General features: G+C 38.1%; 1 protein-coding gene and 1 long non-coding RNA gene across 8 annotated transcripts in view; both read right to left on the reverse strand.

Moving 5' to 3' along the window:
- The window catches only part of CDON (cell adhesion associated, oncogene regulated), a 91,946-nt gene that overhangs the window by 2,966 nt on the left and 70,517 nt on the right, over positions 1-18,463 (reverse strand). For 5 of the 7 annotated variants that reach the window (XM_033098002.1, XM_033098003.1, XM_033098000.1 and 2 more), the window contains exons 17-18: positions 15,805-16,085; positions 12,968-13,047 (exon numbers count right to left, since the gene is read on the reverse strand). In XM_033098002.1, coding sequence (XP_032953893.1) covers positions 12,968-13,047; positions 15,805-16,085 — 361 coding nt within the window. Of the gene's footprint in view, positions 1-4,236; positions 4,566-5,580; positions 8,278-12,967; positions 13,048-15,804; positions 16,086-18,463 lie in introns of those variants that run through there. The other 2 variants (XM_033098006.1, XM_033098005.1) reach the window with 2 other exon arrangements.
- On the reverse strand, positions 102-3,834 carry LOC117017598 (uncharacterized). Its single transcript, XR_004422098.1, has 3 exons — positions 3,806-3,834; positions 834-865; positions 102-746 (listed from the first exon to the last, which is right to left on the reverse strand). It is a non-coding gene; the product is annotated as an uncharacterized LOC117017598 (long non-coding RNA).

Consider the following 18,463-nt stretch of genomic DNA (forward strand, 5'->3'; position numbering starts at 1 on the left):
ATTCATTGTGTGCATATCTTCCTTAAAGTCCTTGAACATATTTTTAACAGATGCTTTAGTCACTGTGCTAATTGTGACATCTGGATCATCTCAGGGTCTGTTCATATTGACTTTATTTTTCCCCTTGAAGAAGTATCACATTTTCCTATTTCTTCACATGTACAGTAATTTTTTTTAACTGGATTTTCCCCTCTAATTTTCTATTTGTTCTGTTGGCCTTGAACTCCATCCTCTGACACCTTCTGTTTGGGTCCTTGATAAGACTGGAGAATGCGCTCAGATAAAACCCATAAACAAATGTCATTCATTGTCTTTCCAAGTTAGGTTTATTCAGTTTCTGCTTGCTTTTGGTTACTCTCCAAGACTTTCAAATTGTCCACATTTCATCATTATTGCCTATAGATGATCAAGCTATTCCATCATTAACAGAAACTGAACTCTCAGAAATATATTTTTTATTTCTAAAATTGGGAGTAAGAAAAGTTTGAAGAAGATATTTCATTTGGCTTTGATTTGGGCATGGTAGGTAGGAAACACAGAGAACTGACAGTAGTATGCTGCAGATAGGCAATGTTAGGGAATAAAGACAAGAATTCTTTGGATTTCCGTCATTTAAACATGGGGTGGTATAATTCTGGGGTATATGAAAATCAGTAAAGGGAAGTCTATGCAACTGTTACTAGCAGCTCTTGGTTGGTTCAAGTTATTGGAAATACCAAATGCTAAGCATGAAGAAAGATCTGAACCTGAAAGAGAGTGAGATATCTGTCAGTAAATCAAATTCTTAATTTAAGTAAGTCCAACTTTAATTTCAAATAGAGAAATATACTCACTATACGTTTAGTGGAATTCAGATGTCAGTCATCTGGAATGAAAGCAAAGTAGGTCAGGTATTCATTTGTACAAATAACCTGATACAGTATTATCTAACATGACTATAATTTTAACTTTTAATAATATAGCAAAAAATATAAACCTGATTCAAACAAAACCTAAGTGTCCTCAGGCATGTCTTAAGCCAATAAGAAGTGAAGGAAGCACTGGCATAGAAGGAAGTTGGCTGGAGCCAGAACCAGCGCACAGGGCTGGATGGATCAGGATTCCAGGAGAGTACTGCATTCCTTATTCGTTCTGTTGTACATTTTACACAACTCTGAACTTAAATTCAGAGATGGATACTGGCAAAGATGAGCGCTAATCCCCTGACAGCCATTTAGAAATGTCCGTGCTGTCCAGTCTCTCCCCATCTTACCCTGTATCATTAGTCTCTCAATACCCAGAGAACCCAAAAGGCCCCTGAGTGCATTCAATTTATGGGACTCTGCAGACTTTAAATAGGGTATTCATCCAAAATGTAGGCAAAATCAGGGCAGAAAAATAACCTTTCTGAATTCAAACTACTACTGATGACAATTTGAAGGGTAATATCCATCTACATAAATAACCGTATTATCCTGATCTAGAACCCTTTATCCTGAAAGCATTTTCTGAGTAATTCTAAATGTTAGACACTGTGGTAGACAATGAAAATATAAAGGTATATACAGAAGAGTTCCAGCCCCCAGGCCAACAGAAGAGGTGGAGAAGTAATCAAATAGTTACGTTATAATATAGTGTTATACAAGAAGATATAAAAGACACTGGAGATGGGTTATAGATGTGTGGCTTCCCACATTACCAACTAGAGACTGGTATATATTCTTCTATTTCAGACTCAATTGTCTCATAATTGAGGAAATTACACTGGATAGCAATTGTGGAATTAGAGAATAAGAAGGATTCTGATTTTAAACAACCAGAAATATCTATAGTCAGGAGAATCTACATGAATACCATGATTTCTTGGAAATAATTCTTAAAAATTAAATTCCTGGCTTCTGGCTATGTACTGATTTTGTAGTTTGTATGGGAACAAATCTCCTGCCAAGAAGAGCTAAAAAAGAAAAATCTTATTTTAAATCTGTTGAAGTCATCAGAGAGCTACCAAAACATTTGAGTGGCTCAGATTCCAGAGAGAAGGTAAATGTGACTCTGAGTTTCAGCATTATTATTCTTTTAGAGGCCTATGCCCAATTCAGTGTAAGATGAAACACTGAGATGTCAAGTAGAAAGTGGTAGGTAAGAAGCTGAGGAGAACTTTGGCAATTCTGTGAGGCTGGAAAGAAAAAAATTTGAATTCAGAGCCCGCCAAGGAGAGAAGGCCCAATAAACACCCAAGGGTTTTAACTGGAACCCCTGAAGGGTTATGTCGTAAAGATAATGGTGAAACAGGAATAGAAAGGCTTTTACAAAGACTGGAACTCAGCATTAAATTAACTCAATCCCTGATTTGGTTAAAGTGATCTGCCCCTTACCTAAGTACCTGCCAAAAGAAAAAGTAAATCCTTTATGGAGGAAGAAAACGTCTTCTAGAAACTCTGTGAGTTTTTCTATACAAAGTCCAGAATTCAATAAAAAATTACCAGGCGTATCTGGTGACAGGAAAAAGAGAAAAACTAGTGATACAGATATTGAGTTAGAAGACACAGACTTTAAAAAAAAACTAGATGAATGTATTTAAGAAAACAGATGGCAAGAGGGAGAATTTTAACAGAGAACTAGAATCTAATAATAATAATTTGGAATTTCTACACTAAGAAGTAGGATAACTGAAATTAAGAACTTAGTACATGGGGTTAAGAGCAAACTGGGCACAGAAGGACAGAGGTTTGCTGAACATTAAGCATGTCTTTACACAGTATTTACACTGAAGCACAGACATAAAAGGATGGGAAATATAGAAAGAAGCTAAGAGACATATGAAGCATAGTGACAAGCTCAACAATATGTATACTTAGAGTCTCTCTGAGAAGAGAAAAGAGAATAGGATGGAAGCCATATTGGGAGAGATAAAAGCTAAGAATTTTCTAAAACTGATGAAACCTGAAGCCACAGATTCAAGAAGTTCTATGAACACCAAGTAGAATACAAAGAAAATTACTCTTATAAATAAAATTAACCTGCTAGAAACAAAATACAAAGTGAAAATCATAAAAGCAGCCAGAAGAAAAAGACATTGTTCCTGAAAAGGGAATAATAATCATACAGATGATTTGTCAACAGAAATGATGGAAGCAATAAAATAATGGAACAACATTTTTAGAGTACGAAAAGGAAGTAACTGCCAACCTAGAATTCAATAAACAGTAATAAATACCCTTCAAAAAGGAAGATGAATTGAAGACATTTTCAGACCAAAACCTGGAAGAACTTGTCACCCTAAGAGTTACGCTACGAAAAAACACTAAAGAGAATTCAAGATGAAGGAAAATAAGTAGCAGCGGACAGAAGAAAGGAAACACAGAAAGAAATGAGGAGCAACAAAAACCAGTAATGTCAGGAATCCTGAATAAATGCCGACTGCAAAAAACAATCATTGTAATGTCTGAGAGGATTTTACATATCTGTAGAATTAAAACGTGACAAAATAACACAAAACACTAGAGGAAAAAAAACAATTAACATGTTCCAAAGTATTTTATTGTCTAGGAAGTAGTAAAAGTACTAACATAGACTCTAATTAAAGGCATAATGTCTAGCACCAAGCACACAGTAAATGGCACACAGTAGGACCTCAAAAATGCTTAATAAATAAGTAATAAATATTAGAACATCTGATATTTTATATCCTTTTTCATAAGCAAGTAAATTTATTATTAGAGAGCAACAATTAAGCTAATTATTCAAAATACCTTGTAACAACAGACCATAGCCAATACTAAGATAAGACATGTATATTAAAGTGAGAATGAACTGATACACTTACCCTTTTGATTTTTGTATCACAATGGTAGGTGTTTCTGCCATTGGTCAATATGTATTTTGGTGTCTGGTTTTTCTTGTATCGATTGACTTCATAGTTGTCTGACTTCAACTTCAATCTCCCAGAGGACAGGCAGTGACAGTCCTCAGTGTCAGAGAAAACTCTTAAAACAGCAAAACGTACAGCACAGGCAGGCACTTAGTAAACTCCCCGTGGTGAAGCTGTACAACAAACTAAGTGAGCTTCTGGCTTCATGTCCCATTTCTCTGCAAGAACCTGGAAGTAATACAAAGGCATTTGAAACCTAAAAGCAAAATGTATCAGGTCAGAAAGAAAAGTTTTCATTTAAAACAAGTAAAGTTAATCTGTAGAAAAAAAAAATACTTGCCAGAATTTGAAAAACCAGGGCAGTTCCCTAAAAACAAAATATTATAAATTAATAATTTATTTCTATGAAACTCACATGAATGAAATTTCACAATATTGACATAAAATAATGAAGACTCACCAGATAATAAATGCCTTAAGTTCTTCTGTTTCTTTCCCCTTTTTTCCTTTTTTCCTGCTCATTTCTTTCATTTAAAGCAAAGAATGAGATTTTTAAATGAAGTCTAAGGGCAGTCTAACAGTTTGCGTGTAAAGCACTTCTTTGAGACTGTAGTGAAGGTGGATTATTTGGATGGGGCAGGACTGAAGGAATGGTAGAGATGCAAGGGCCAACCACACGGATAACGAGTGTGCTGATGTCACCTGCTTTTATGTGCTGAGAATAAACAAGCACATTAAATACACACATACTTGAAAAAAAATACAGGTATTTAGCAAGAGAAAAGTACAATTTCCTACTGCCTATTCTTTAGCATTTATTAATATTTTTCTGATAAGTGAAAGAGAAAATCACAGCAATGTTCACTTAAACATTATTTTAAAACAAATAATGTTTTAAGCAAATAAATGTTTAAAAACATCTTGCCACTTTCATTCTGAACCGTGACTCTCAAAGAACAGAATGGTCCTGATGGTAAAATAATAATCTGAATCACACTGTTAAAGTAATTACAACCCAAATTTCAACATGATAGACCAAAATGATGTACAATTTTCTACTACACCAAATCCTAACTCATAATCATCAGTAATTAACCACTTAGATAAACAAATGTAAATAATTCAGTCACATTACTTTTAGTTCAATTCCAGATGTCAGCATAAAAATGGCTTTAACTTGAGAGTTATACGCTGAGAAATGAGCATAGAGGAATAATCTATAGAAAAGGAGAATACTTGTTCTGAATATAATTAGGTATACGAGTCTGACAATTAAGTTCGCAAACTCATCCTAGAAAAAGTGCTACATACCTCATTGCTGAATATCACTACAGTCACCTTCAAAGTACTCCCCTTGGGAAGCTATGCACTGACGCCAGCGCCTAGTCCACCCTTCAAAGCAATTTTGGAACTCTTTTTCTGGAATGGCCACCAGAGCTGTTGTCGTATTACCCTTGATGTCCTGAATGTCATCAAAATGTCTTCCTTTCAATATTTCCTTTATCTTCGGGTAAAGAAAGAAGTCATTGGGGACCAGATCAGGTGAATAGGGAGGATGTTCCAGTACAGTGATTTGTTTACTGGCTAAAAACTCCCTCACAGACAGTGCTGTGTGAGCTGGAGCATTGTCATGATGTAAGAGCCATGAATTGTTGGCGAAAACTTCAGGTTGTCTAACTTTTTCACACAGACTTTTCAGCACTTCCAAATAGTAAACTTGGTTAACTTGTTTGTCCAGTTGGTACAAATGCATAATGAATACTCCCGATATCAAAAAAGTTTAGCAACATCGTTGCAACAAGTTCGCGAACTTAATTGTCAGACCTCGTATAGTATGTAAAACCAATTTTGTTGATAATGTTTTCATTAAAATTTCTAAAGCAATCAGATAATCACAAAAATAATATCTGTATATATGTAAACTTAAGAGACCCACATCTATGGGTAGTGAAAGAGAGAACAGGACAAATGTCTATGTCTACAAATATATGACATTAAGATGCTCTAACAATGAACATTGTACAGTTTATACAATACAAAGGGTTTATAATTTCACTATCTTAGGCTTTCAAATAATCTTTTGACTACAGTTATTAGTGGCCTAAACTGGAGTGACAGTTTTCACTGAGTTCTCTCTGGCTCAACATAACTACTCTTCTTCAGTTTAAAAACATTGTGTATCTTGCCACAGACAAAAATCTGCACTGTTTTGCAAGAATTCAGGGGGTCTGGGACCTGTTAGTTTACGTTTAGTGACTAACTTACTTTTAGTTAGATAGCTTTTAGTGAACAGGCGAGGCTTGTCTGACCAACTTATAAGATAGGAAAATGACTATTACAGTGTCATAAAAATAATAAAATATTCTTTAACCACCAATCTGAATAGCACAGACTGCAAGAGTAGCATCGGACTGAGTTCGGAAGAATATGTTGCTTTTGTATTTGACTAAACATATTTTTGACATTCCACTGAAACTACAGAGTACCTCTGAAATATTTTCTGGAGAAGTATTCAATTTCTGATTACACAGTTGAATATTTGTTAAACATGATTATGTACAGAATTGCTCTGATTAGATGATTATATGAATTTTGCATTGTTTCCTCTTTTGATTATCCCTGGAGGGCCAGGACTAACCTTAAGAATCTCTTGGATGTCTGATACTTATTTTCATGAATATGTTCCCGAGATTTCCGAGACAGTCACATCTTGGTGGTCGTTTAATATTCAGCTCACCTCTGCTGTTTACTCCTGCCATGGTGCCTCTGTCATTTTGGGGACCTAGCCCATATTTTTGGGGAGACCATCAGTTACTGTGTACCAGAACTCCGATGACATTGCTGCGGGGCCATGGCTGTCCCCCATTCTCATTGTACACTCTTTGTTGGATGCGGCAATGACCCAGCCTTTGAGTGGGGGTTTCCTTTGGGGAATTAGTTTATTGGTGACTGCCATATATTAAGCGATAATAAATGTTAGGTGACAATAAATGATTAAGTACATTACTGAACATGGCAAACTCACAGATAATCTTACAAGTAAAAGACCAAGACTACGATCCCAAATACCTGCCTCCCTGACAACAGGCCCTCAGTCTCCATATTGGAAGGAGGAGGTACTTAACGTCCTTCAAAGGAAGGTACTGATCAATTTTTAAAAATTAGACACCATGCTTTGAATTTTTGTTCTTAGGGAATTCGGTAGATTACCACAGATAGAAGAGAAAGGAAATCTTGGGTTTTTTGTGTTTTCTTCTTTCGGTTTTAAGGCCGGTTGTGACGTAGCTAAGTGGTAGGGAATAGAAGAAGGACTGACTCATAACAAATTAGAAGCTGGAGAAAAGTGTTCAGGAGCAGTGGACACAGAGTTGTTTTCACACTCAACAAAGTAACCGGAGAGAGTAAACCCAAGGCCTGAGACCACTACCATCGTGAAATGTTTTCATATTCATCTCTACACACTCTTTTTATCAGAGTATATCTGACATCAGTGGAAGGTTCACCTTCATGAAAATGCATCCCCAAACCCAACGACACACAGACTTTAAGATCATCATTACACAAAAACTTGGAGATCATCTGTAATATCTGTGTGTTCTAAAGCACAATTCCCAGGAGTTTATTTCTCCTTTGACTAACAGCCATGTATAGCTTGTGCGTGTTCCCCAGATGGATTACATACATTTTTCCAAGCTGATTTTTACTTAGCTACTTCCTGCCCATTTCCAATCTCTCTAGGTCTCTTCAAGTTAATTTCTTGTTCCTTCCTGATGGGACCATTCAGTTTGTTCATCTGTGAATTTCATCAGTGTCATCTCTATTCTTTTACAAATTATCAAGGCTGATGGTAAACAGACCAGATTTAACGTCAATCCCTTCCCATTGAACTAGCCAAGCAACTAAAAAACCCCATTTGATTACATATCCAGAACTGTACTGCTGCCTTTTGAGTTGAGGAGAAGAGGAAAGAAGAAGGATAGAAACATTTTGATTTATTCAATTAAAGTCTGTTTAACTCTTGAAATGCTCAAATTACACAAGGATTTCTCAATTAAGCCTTTCATGTAAGGGGCTGGACCCCTGAAAAGCTGCATTAAGCATGTTTCTTTCTAGCTGTTCACAGTGAAGCTGTTCCATACTAGTCTTAAAACCTGAAAAGGATTCACATTAGCTGAACACAGTGAGGCGGTCATTTATGACATCTACAAAAGCCCAGGAATTAAAGGAAACTCCACAGATTGCCTCAGTACACATTCCCCTCTTACCTGTTCGCAAATTGTCACGTCAATACTCCAGTTCAGACAATAAAGGGAAAGTTTTCTCTCCAGACAGTTTATTACCAAAATAGAGGGATGATAAAGGGGTCTAAAATTGGCAGTGACTTGTTTCTTAAAAGCCCACTCGAAGAAATACATTCAAGTTTTAACCTAAGGAGGCAGAGTAAGAAAAATATGAGGGGCAGGACCCAGTGCAGGTAAGATTCCACATGGAAAAGGCCCTTAGCAAGACTTCTTCAGCTCTTAGGTAGCTGTGGACTAGGAGAGCGACCCTGGGTAAAGGTGCGTTGAATGAGGCACCACAGGGGTCTAACAGGATGACTCCCAAAGGTATGCTAAGGGGTAAACAGTCTCTCTTCATCTCCTGCAGGGTTTCCTAGCTCAGCGACTGCTCCGTTCCCTGGGCACCAACCATCCTTGATACCTCCCCGTCAGCCTACCTCCTCGACCAATGACTTGTGTCTTTTTTTTTTAAATCTCTCCAACCCATCTACTTCTCTCCATATCTACTGCGACTATCGTAGTGCACGATTTCTCATCTGGACTACGGCAATAGCCATCTAACTGGTGCCCTGTATCCTCTCCCTTGCCCCGTCCATCTGCTTCTCCAAATTCTACCCAAAGTGTTCTGTCACAATGTTGTCCTACTTAAAATCTTTCACTGACTCGCTGGGATTCTGTATGATCTGATTTGACTTTTACCTCTAACCCCTTCACTTACTAGGTTCCTGACACATTAACCTTCCTTACGTTCTGTGAGGATTGCAGCACTCTGCTTCAGAGATTTTGCCTAAGTGGTGCCTTACTTTTGCCTGGAAAGCTTTAAACCTATCCATTATTCTTTTCTCCAAGTTTTACAAATTCTTCAGAGCTTCAGAGCAAAATGTCATTTGCTTGAGGAGGTCTTTCCTTTCTAAGATATTCTTTACTTTACTTTTCCTTTAAAGCATGCAGTTTTAATTACATACTCATTTTATGATTTATTGATGTCCTTTTAAAAAAAGATACGTCTCCCCATCAAATAATAAGCTCAGTGAAGCAGGGACAATGCCTGTTTCACTCACTACTGTATTCACAGGACCTAGCTTCTAGCCTGATGCTTAGCCTACTCCAGACCTTCAACAAATGCTTGTTGAATGAATAAATCTATCAATGAATCCTCTTTTTCCTTTTCACTCTTCTTATTTTATCACACCCCTTTCCTGTTCATTTTGAACCTTCCTTTTTTTCCAGATCCCTATCAGTCAATGGCCAAGTCCCAAAGATTACAGCTCTAGAATCACTCATTCTTCCTTTCTACATCCATTCCTTGCATGAAGGCTAAGACCTTCATTATAGAAATATTGGTCTCCTCCCACCTCTGTACGGCGATCATTAACCATGTCTAAACACATCTCTGAATGGATCGCTCCCCTTCTCGAAAGCCTTCAAAAACATTATGAAGCTCTTAGCACAGTGTTTCTCAACATGTAACCCACATCCCCCCTTTAGATTCATGTAAAATTCTCACATCCCTTCTGTACTTTATATTACAGAAACAATAGGCATTATTTCCATTCCTTAAAGATAAAACTACAAGATTCAATGTATTTCTTCAAACTCTACTCATTAGATTTCAAGGCTCTGTCTATGAATCACTATTAGACTGAGCTGTCTAGAGTACCTGATAGACACTCAATAAATGTTTATTAAACAAACTACTAAACCCTGACATTTAGGGTCCCCCCCTGATATAAACTCAGTCCGGTTTTCCAGTTTTATATCCTGCTACCCGCTACTTGCACTTTAGCAGCCAAATTACTCCCGGAGTCCCAGGACCAGCTGCAGCAGCAGCAGCGTCACAGGGAACTCATTAAGATGCAAATATTCAGGCCCCGCCCTAGACCTACTGAATCAGAAACTCTAAGAACAGAGCCTCGTAATTTGCATTTTTAAAAGCACTTCAAGGGCCGGCCAGGTGGCTCAGGCAGTTGGAGCTCTAGGCTCCTAACTCCGAAGGCTGCCAGTTCGATTCCCACATTGGCCAGTGGGCTCTCAACCACAAGGTTGCCAGTTCAACTCCTCGAGTCCAGCAAGGGATGGTGGGCAGCGCCCCCTGCAACTAAGATTGAACATGGCACCTTGAGCTGAGCTGCCGCTGAGCTCCCAGATGGCTCAGTTGGTTGGAGCGCATCCTCTCAACCAAAAAGTTGCGGGTTGGACTCCCGCAAGGGATGGTGGGCTGTGCCCTCTGCAACTAGAAAACGGCAACTGGACCTGGAGCTGAGCTGCGCCCTCCACAACTAAGACTGAAAGGACAGCAACTTGACTTGGAAAAAAGTCCTGGAAGTACACACTGTACCCCAATAAAGTCCTGTACCCCTTCCCCCATAAAATCTTTAAAAAAAAAAAAAAGGCACTTCAAGTGATTCTAGTGCACTCTCCAATTTGATAACCATGGAATTAGACTATTTACCCTTATGTAAACATTACCCTTCCTCCTTTCATGACTTGCAATTCCTTCTGCCTGGAAACACCTCAGAACCCATTCCAGTATCTAGTGAGTGCATTTTGACAGTCCTTAACTGAAATCATGCCTCTTTTTGTGTTCCCACTTTTCAGTTGGCATAAGAAAATGCATATGTACTCTTAGTAATGATGTCAATATTCTAAAAGTGTAAATTGATTAAAATTGAGCACATTTGGAAGTAAATCATATAGCCTCTACCTCTCAGCATTCGAAATTTATTACAAAACTTTCCATTTTGGGGGATCTTGAGGGGAAATACCTGTTTCAATTTCAAAGTTTCAAGAGTTAGACACTTTGAATTTAATGATTCCAATTTTCCAGAGTTGAATGTAGACATTTATTGATATTTACCTGGCCAGTATTAAGTGTCAAATCATATAATGGCTCTTGGGAGCCAGGTGAGACACTGGCTAACCTTGGAGGCAATGCAGGTAAGCAGATGTGCCCTAACCCCTCATGTAGGAAGAAGATACAAGCCAGGGAGAAACAGAAGCTAATTTTCCCAGGCTGAAGAGAATTTCAGATAAAAGTAAAACCCCCAAACATGAAATGTAAGAAATTAACTTGAAAATTAATAGAAATATAACTAACCAATGTCTGAAAGGAAAAAAACACGTACAAAACCCCAAGTACTATACACACACATACACACACATAAATGGCCATGGATGCAAGATGGTAGAGGTCATTTAAATTCTGTTAAGGAAACGAGATGTACTGTTGGTACTAGGATGATACAACTTAAAGACATGATTATCAGCAGATTACCAAAACCCATAAACAGAGTATGTTGCGGGAGAGTTTACATTACCTAGGAAAATTTTCCATTTTTCAGAGAAGGAAATGGCCTCCGATAGATTGTGTAACTTTCCCGAGATCACAGATTTAAGCAGTGACAAAGCCCACGTCTGCTTATTCTTAGACTAGAGGTCCTCTCATAACATCACTCTAAGATCTATATTGACTCAAGTTCTGCTAATGGCCACAAGAACCACAAAGGAAAACATGGTATGTATAATATTTAGGCAATACCGTTTGTTTTAATTAAATCCATCTGACTACTTACCAGGTGTATGAAACATCTTTACCAGTTCTTTCACATGTTCCTAAGAAACTGTGATAAAGCCTAAGGCAAGCTCAGGACAAAAAAATGTGGCTTCAAGTGTTACAGCCACCTAAACATTTAACTAGGGGCACATAGAATTTAAAAAGGTAACAAGCAAATCTTAGTACATAAAATAGGAAGATGGTTCTTGCTAATATAGAAACCATAAGATGGGTTAAGTAAATGATAAAGAAAAATTTCCAGGAAGCTTTATCGCTTTTGTTCTGCAACTCTCAAAACACACGCTGTCAAGTTCCCTGGTGGTCTAGTGGTTAGGATTTGGCGCTCTCTCTCAAAACACACGCTGAAACAATATACTTTTAATTCTGTGGTTGACTAGATCCTTCTTCAACTTCTGGTGTTGGTAACTCCCAGACACAACACTTAACCTTATCATTCATTTAAAAAATATGGGTCAAATCCCATTTCAGTAACAAAATATCCGAACTCCAGTTCATACTCGTTCTTTTATGGACTACCTGTGAGATAATTTTTAAATTGTAGTTTTAGAGCTTGGAGGCACTTTTGAGACCATGTAAACCAATACTATCATTACATAAAAGAAAGAACTAAGGTTTCTGACACACACAACTTGAATACAAAAAAAAATTTTGATGAGCCTTTGCAATTTAAGAGGTAGCATGAACACTTTCTGAATATTCTGTCAAAATTTAAAAGCACGTGTTACACTACCTATTTCTATCTTGTTTGAAATACCGTGATACATATTACTTTTAATTTTTTAAAAATAGAAAATTAAAAGAAAGCAAGATTTTGCTATTTAATTATCTTTTCGGTTTTTAAGACTTTTCAAAATAACATTGAATAATGTAACCACGAAAAAACATTACTATATACCCAGGTTTTTTCCCCTAACATTCAAACATGGAGTAGAAAACATTCCATAACAGAGTAGAAAATAATAGGCAAGGAAAGATAAAATCTCTATACAGAGAATGACTATAATTCTAAGATTACAAAAACTCAAACCTTTTAATAATATGTCAGAAACAAAGTCTTTAATACTGTCAATATTACTAAAGAAACCAAAGCACAGAAAGATAAAAATTGTAAAGCAGGGGTAAAAAATTAGTAAAAGTCTTAAATGTAAGGCCCCACATGCTGAGATTTATATCTTAGGTAAAATCTGAAGAACTTCCTTTGCAAAAAATGAAAGGAGTCATCCATCTTATTAACAACAACTGTGCAAATCCGTATCAACATACCTATTGTTGTTCCGACAATTTCGACAGGTAACGCACTCCATTGGGTCAGTCTGAGGTACTGCTGTGTACATTCCACCACCCTAGTCAGGAAAGAAGTAAAGGGAAAAAGAAAAGTGCTGAAGGTGCCATACCCAACGCACTCCATTGGGTCAGTCTGAGGTACTGCTGTGTACATTCCACCACCCTAGTCAGGAAGGAATGTGGTTCCAACCACATGCTCTCAAACATAAAACCGTGTCAATAATAAATGGATACATGATGTATTTTCAGCAGCTCCCTAAGCAATGTTATGCTTATCATTATTTACCTACATTCACAAACGAGTCCTACACAATATTAAAACTATACTCCAAAAACTTACCTGCCATGTTTTCCATGTACTTTTGTACTGGAAAGAGGCAAATAAATGGCAAAGTTTATTCACTTCCCTTCAGTGTTTGAAATCTAATGGGCCCCAAATACACCATACATTATAACCTCCTATTCATTTCTACTTTTCTAGCAGTCATGGACGTTATGTGATGCCAGTTGGAGAAACAGGGTGGAAATCTGTCTGAATGATGTCATAAGATAAACTCATCTTCATTTTCCTGTAATTATTTCGATTAGGTCTGTTCACTTGACTACACTAAGTTTTAAAACATGTGATATTTTTCCAGATGGAGTAGATTCTCAGCCAGCAATGACTTGGAGGGGAGTATTAATATTTTGATGTTGCTTTTGGCGGAAACTGCCTGGCAATTAAGAAAAATGCCCAGATTAACACATACCTCAGTGTAAAATGTTCACTGGACATATGCAATGGCAAGAATTCTTCAAAACTGAAGTTACGAATTGAACCAGCCTTATGGTCAGAGTCAAAATTCTGCTTTCAGATTAAAAAAAAAAAAACAGCAGAACTGAATTTGATAAAGGTGGGAGAGGTTGTCACACTGCACCGAAACCCAGAGCAAGCCTTCAAGGTTAGGAAAAGTTCAGGCCATTGTTTTTCCCAGAACACTTTCCATTTCCATTCATCTCACACCAACAGCCAGAATCTAAGCAAACCAAACGTACTGAAAATTTCTCTCAACATTCTTGATCCAACTAGCGACAGGAATTTTTAAGAAAACACTGAGAGAAAGAATATTCTGAGGCTATATTCAATCCATGAGGGTAAAGTTCAAAGCTTCAGAAAATGAAGCTAACAACCTACAGGGTAACGTACTTAATTTGAGTCACTAACCATATTAAAGTTAATTAATGATTTTATGATGACCATCATTTTTAAAATTTCCCTATTTCCTCCCACCCAGAAGAGAATAAAAAAACTAATGAGTTAACATCACAGGTGATAACCTCTAAAATTGTACACCTAATGGCTCGACTATTAATTAAATAGCAATTCATTGTGCAAAAAAAAATCAAAGTACTGTGTTCAAATACTAAAACAAACATCAGACTTATTTTTTCTTCTTATGGAAACAGCATGAGCTATTCAAACTTTAATGCTCTCTGCTTCAGTTTCTTGGACAATGTTAGTAGTTTGGACTAGGAATGGTGACAAAAAAAGTTTAGAAAGTCTGAATATAAGCCATGTCTTTCCACACAAAATAATGAAATCATTATTCTCTTTTGGTAATGAGATGCAGTAAAGTCAATTAAATATTTTTTTTCTACAACATACTAAAGCTAGGTCACATGAAAGCCGTTCGATTTCAGGCTTTAAGATACAAATATATATTATAGTTTTGTTCTCTAGATGTAATATTTAATAAATTTTTATTAAAGTTGAAGATGAAAGAAACTTAACTTTTTCAAATTTTAGCACACTGTGGGTTATGGGAAATTTATGTGTAATCACAATAACAAAAAACTCAAATTTGGTCAAGTAAACAAATTACCTATTTGGTTGAAAAATAATGTGGCTGTATATCCATGCCATGTAATAAATCAAATTTCCTGCTGCAGAGAACCTCTGTAACCAGCATAAACCTACAATACACTAGTCATTCTGTTCCCGTTTCAAAAATTAAACTGTATCAGCTAGCTATCCCCAAATTACAGTGGTTTTAAAGGTTTATCACTCCTTGTGGCTGAAGAATACTAATATTATAAAATGCAGAAATCCTACAGGCGAAGGCGACAACAACAACACACATTGGGCAACAGGAACAAAAGAAACTCACAATGTGTCAGAAGTCAGTCTGGCGACCTGTAGACATGTTCTGCATGGCCTATGAGATTATTTCAAAAACTGGAATGATTTCCAACATATAAAAAATCTGGCACTTTCAACCTATGCTTACAGATGTTTTGAAAAAGCAGAAAACCTGGCCACACGGGGCCATCGGTCCTGCACGCCACCCTGGGGAACTGAATTACTGCGGTTTCTTTCAGGGCGCACACGCGCTCTCTGGTTTGCTACGGCCACCACTGCTTCTCTCATTCCCAGTGCGCTTCTCTCGGTGTCACGATCTGCCTGACTCCTCTAGGCATCTGAGTTTTCAGACTTTGCTCTAAATAAATCCAATGTAAAGTATTTGGTCCAGTCTTTACCCACTGGTATTTCCGTTTCATCTCCAAAATAACTCCCAGCCTGTTTGCTACTAGTGTTCGACTTTCAGTGCTAAATCAATTGAAAATATAAACCAAACTGATGAATGTAACTATTACCGGATCATCAAAGGCTTACAAAGATTACTCTGGATCAAGGGGTTGCCAGGAATACACACTAATTCCATCCCAGTGAACCAGTGAGGTTTCCATATTGAAAACAGCCACATGTGCCCACCCTGCTCTTGTCCCTTGGCACCGTGGGGCACAGGGACGCTTTCATTTATAATTAGGTCTCTTACATTCACTAGATGACGAGGATGTTCAAAATCCACGTGTGTCCTGGTTAGAGAGCTTGTGTGCCCAGAGTAAAGCCCTCCATTTAAGCTGCCATTCACGATTCCACTGACTCCATTCGGGACCTTATGGTGAAGATGGGAGCAGCCATTGCTGAAATTTCCATTGCTTATGAAGCTCCCGTGAACATTTCCATTTATCCGGTTTGTTCCAGGCAGAGTGGTGTATTCCACCATCTGCCCATTAATATCTGAACCTTGGTAGAGATATCCTGGCGGGTCATATTCTGTTAAGAAGACCAAAAAAGAAAGAAAAAGATGCTGAAAAGGACAATCTTGCTTAGGAAGCTTTATTAATAAAAGCCCTAAGAAACTACAAATACACTAAAATAAAACACTCTAAAAGTGTTCAGTTAAAGCCTCCTTGTGAGATGCTTTAATAAAGTTATTGCTGTGATTTCCTTTACCTGGTGGAGACAGCTAGGAACTTTGAGTTCATTATGACTGTTACTGGGAAGAGAAATTAACCCGAGACCAATTACTCAAAAGAGAATTAATAAATTGTGCAAGCTGAAACTATCAATGTACTGGCAACACTACGTGTTGAAACTGCCATATACTTCTAAGTACTGACAGCAATTGTATACCGTAACAACAAAAGGCTGACTACAGGTAGCATATTTCAAATAGCAACAAATATTAGGTTGGTGCAAAAGTAACTGCAGTTTAAAAGGTGAAAAATAATTGTAAAAAACACAGTTACTTTTGCACCAACCTAATAACACTTCGAAGGAAAAGGAAGGAGTTATGTCTACATTCACTGACTATTTATATAGTTCCTCGGTTCTTATAGCCAATTTGGAAGTTGTGGGGCACTAAAGGCAAAAGCCGAATTATTCCTAATAATAAAAGCACTTAAACAGCTACCTCAAAATTCTGATTTCCAGAGGCACATCTACCAGATAATATTTAGCACAGTATCTGAACTGTAGACGATGTGTTGTCAGTTTTGATAAATTCTTCAAAGGTATGAGAGCACACCAAGAGTGGATTAGGTGTCCTCTTACTGAACTTCTTGCACAGGTGTGTTGTCAGTCTACCTGCTTATCTTCTCCACAAAACTACAAACTGGGAAGGCAGGGGCCACGTTTACTTTATTTACCTTTCTATCTCCATTGTCTACAACAGTGCCAGGCACGCGGGAGAGAGTCAATGCGCACCTTTTGAATGCATGACTGAAAGAATATTACTATTGTAAATTTCCATCGTTAAACACATCATCAAGTCACCAGAAAAAATGACTGTCACCAGATTACTCTGCTCTGGCAACCAGATGAATACTTTTAATGATTCAGCAGACATACAATTAAAGTCAATGACATTAAAACAATTTAGGAAAAAACCCAATTAAACGATCTCTAACCCATGCAGCCTGGCACCACCACCACCACCACCTCTCTCTTTCCCTAACTATCTCCTGGAAGGCACCACGTCAAAAATAAATCAGGTTTTCCCCTCTGGGTTATTAAGTACAAAGGGACCATACGTGGGAACTGAATGACAGATGCTGGCAGTGCCTGTCACTGCTGGTGTCTTCCTTTGCTTTTCTTTCGTTCTCTTATTTTGGGGCCAAAGGGGAAACCAAAAAACTTGTTCCCACCAAAGGTGAAAGTCTTTGCTTGATCTGATAATCCTATTTTATAACAGCTGGAGGAACAGGACAGATAGGAAGGTGAGCGGGTAGAGAACTTGGGAAACAAGAGGGCAAACGGTTCTAAACCACGTTGTAATAGTGCCATCGCTGACTGTCCAGGCACTCCTACTACTAGATACATTTAGGCGGAGGGGATGCCACTCAAGCAGTTTTGGCTCCTCAGGTACCAGGACAGGAGGACGATGTCATCTTTTTTTAAAGATTTTATTGGGGAAGGGGAACAGGACTTTATTGGGGAACAGTGTGTACTTCCAGGAAGTTTTTCCAAGTCAAGTAGTTGTCCCCTCAATCTTAGTTGTGGAAGGTGCCGTTCAGCTTCAAGTTGTCCTTTCAGTCTTAGTTGTGGAGGGCGCAGCTCAGCTCCAGGTCCAGTTGCCATTTCTAGTTGCAGGGGGCACAGCCCACCATCCATTGCGGGAGTCAAACCGGCAACCTTGTGGTCGAGAGGATGCGCTCCAACCAACTGAGCCATCTGGGAGCTCAGCGGCAGCTCAGCTCAAGGTGCCGTGTTCAATCTTAGTTGCAGGAGGCGCTGCCCACCATCCCTAGCGGGACTCAAGGAGTTGAACCGGCAACCTTGTGGTTGAGAGCCCACTGGCCCATGTGGGAATCGAACCGGCAGCCTTTGGAAGTTAGGAGCATGGAGCTCCAACCGCCTGAGCCACCGGGCTGGCCCAGGACGATGTTATCTTAATTTGTGTAATTCAGAGACAGTAACTTAAAATAAGTCTTTGCTACCTTCCTTTCCATCACGCTTTTTCTATTCCCTGTTGACAAGATTTGTACAGTATGAAGCTGTTCCTGAAGCAACTGCAAGGCTCATGCTTCAAGGACTCAACCTCTTTGGTGGTCCGACAAAGCCAAAGTTTCCCAGCACCAAGTCAGCTGTTTACTTAGAGACCGGCTTAGCATTGGCTTTCTTGTTTGTTTCTCCTGGGCAATTTAATCTGA

The sequence above is a fragment of the Rhinolophus ferrumequinum genome, chromosome 25, assembly GCF_004115265.2.
Source record: "Rhinolophus ferrumequinum isolate MPI-CBG mRhiFer1 chromosome 25, mRhiFer1_v1.p, whole genome shotgun sequence".
Taxonomy (NCBI): Eukaryota; Metazoa; Chordata; class Mammalia; order Chiroptera; family Rhinolophidae; genus Rhinolophus; species Rhinolophus ferrumequinum.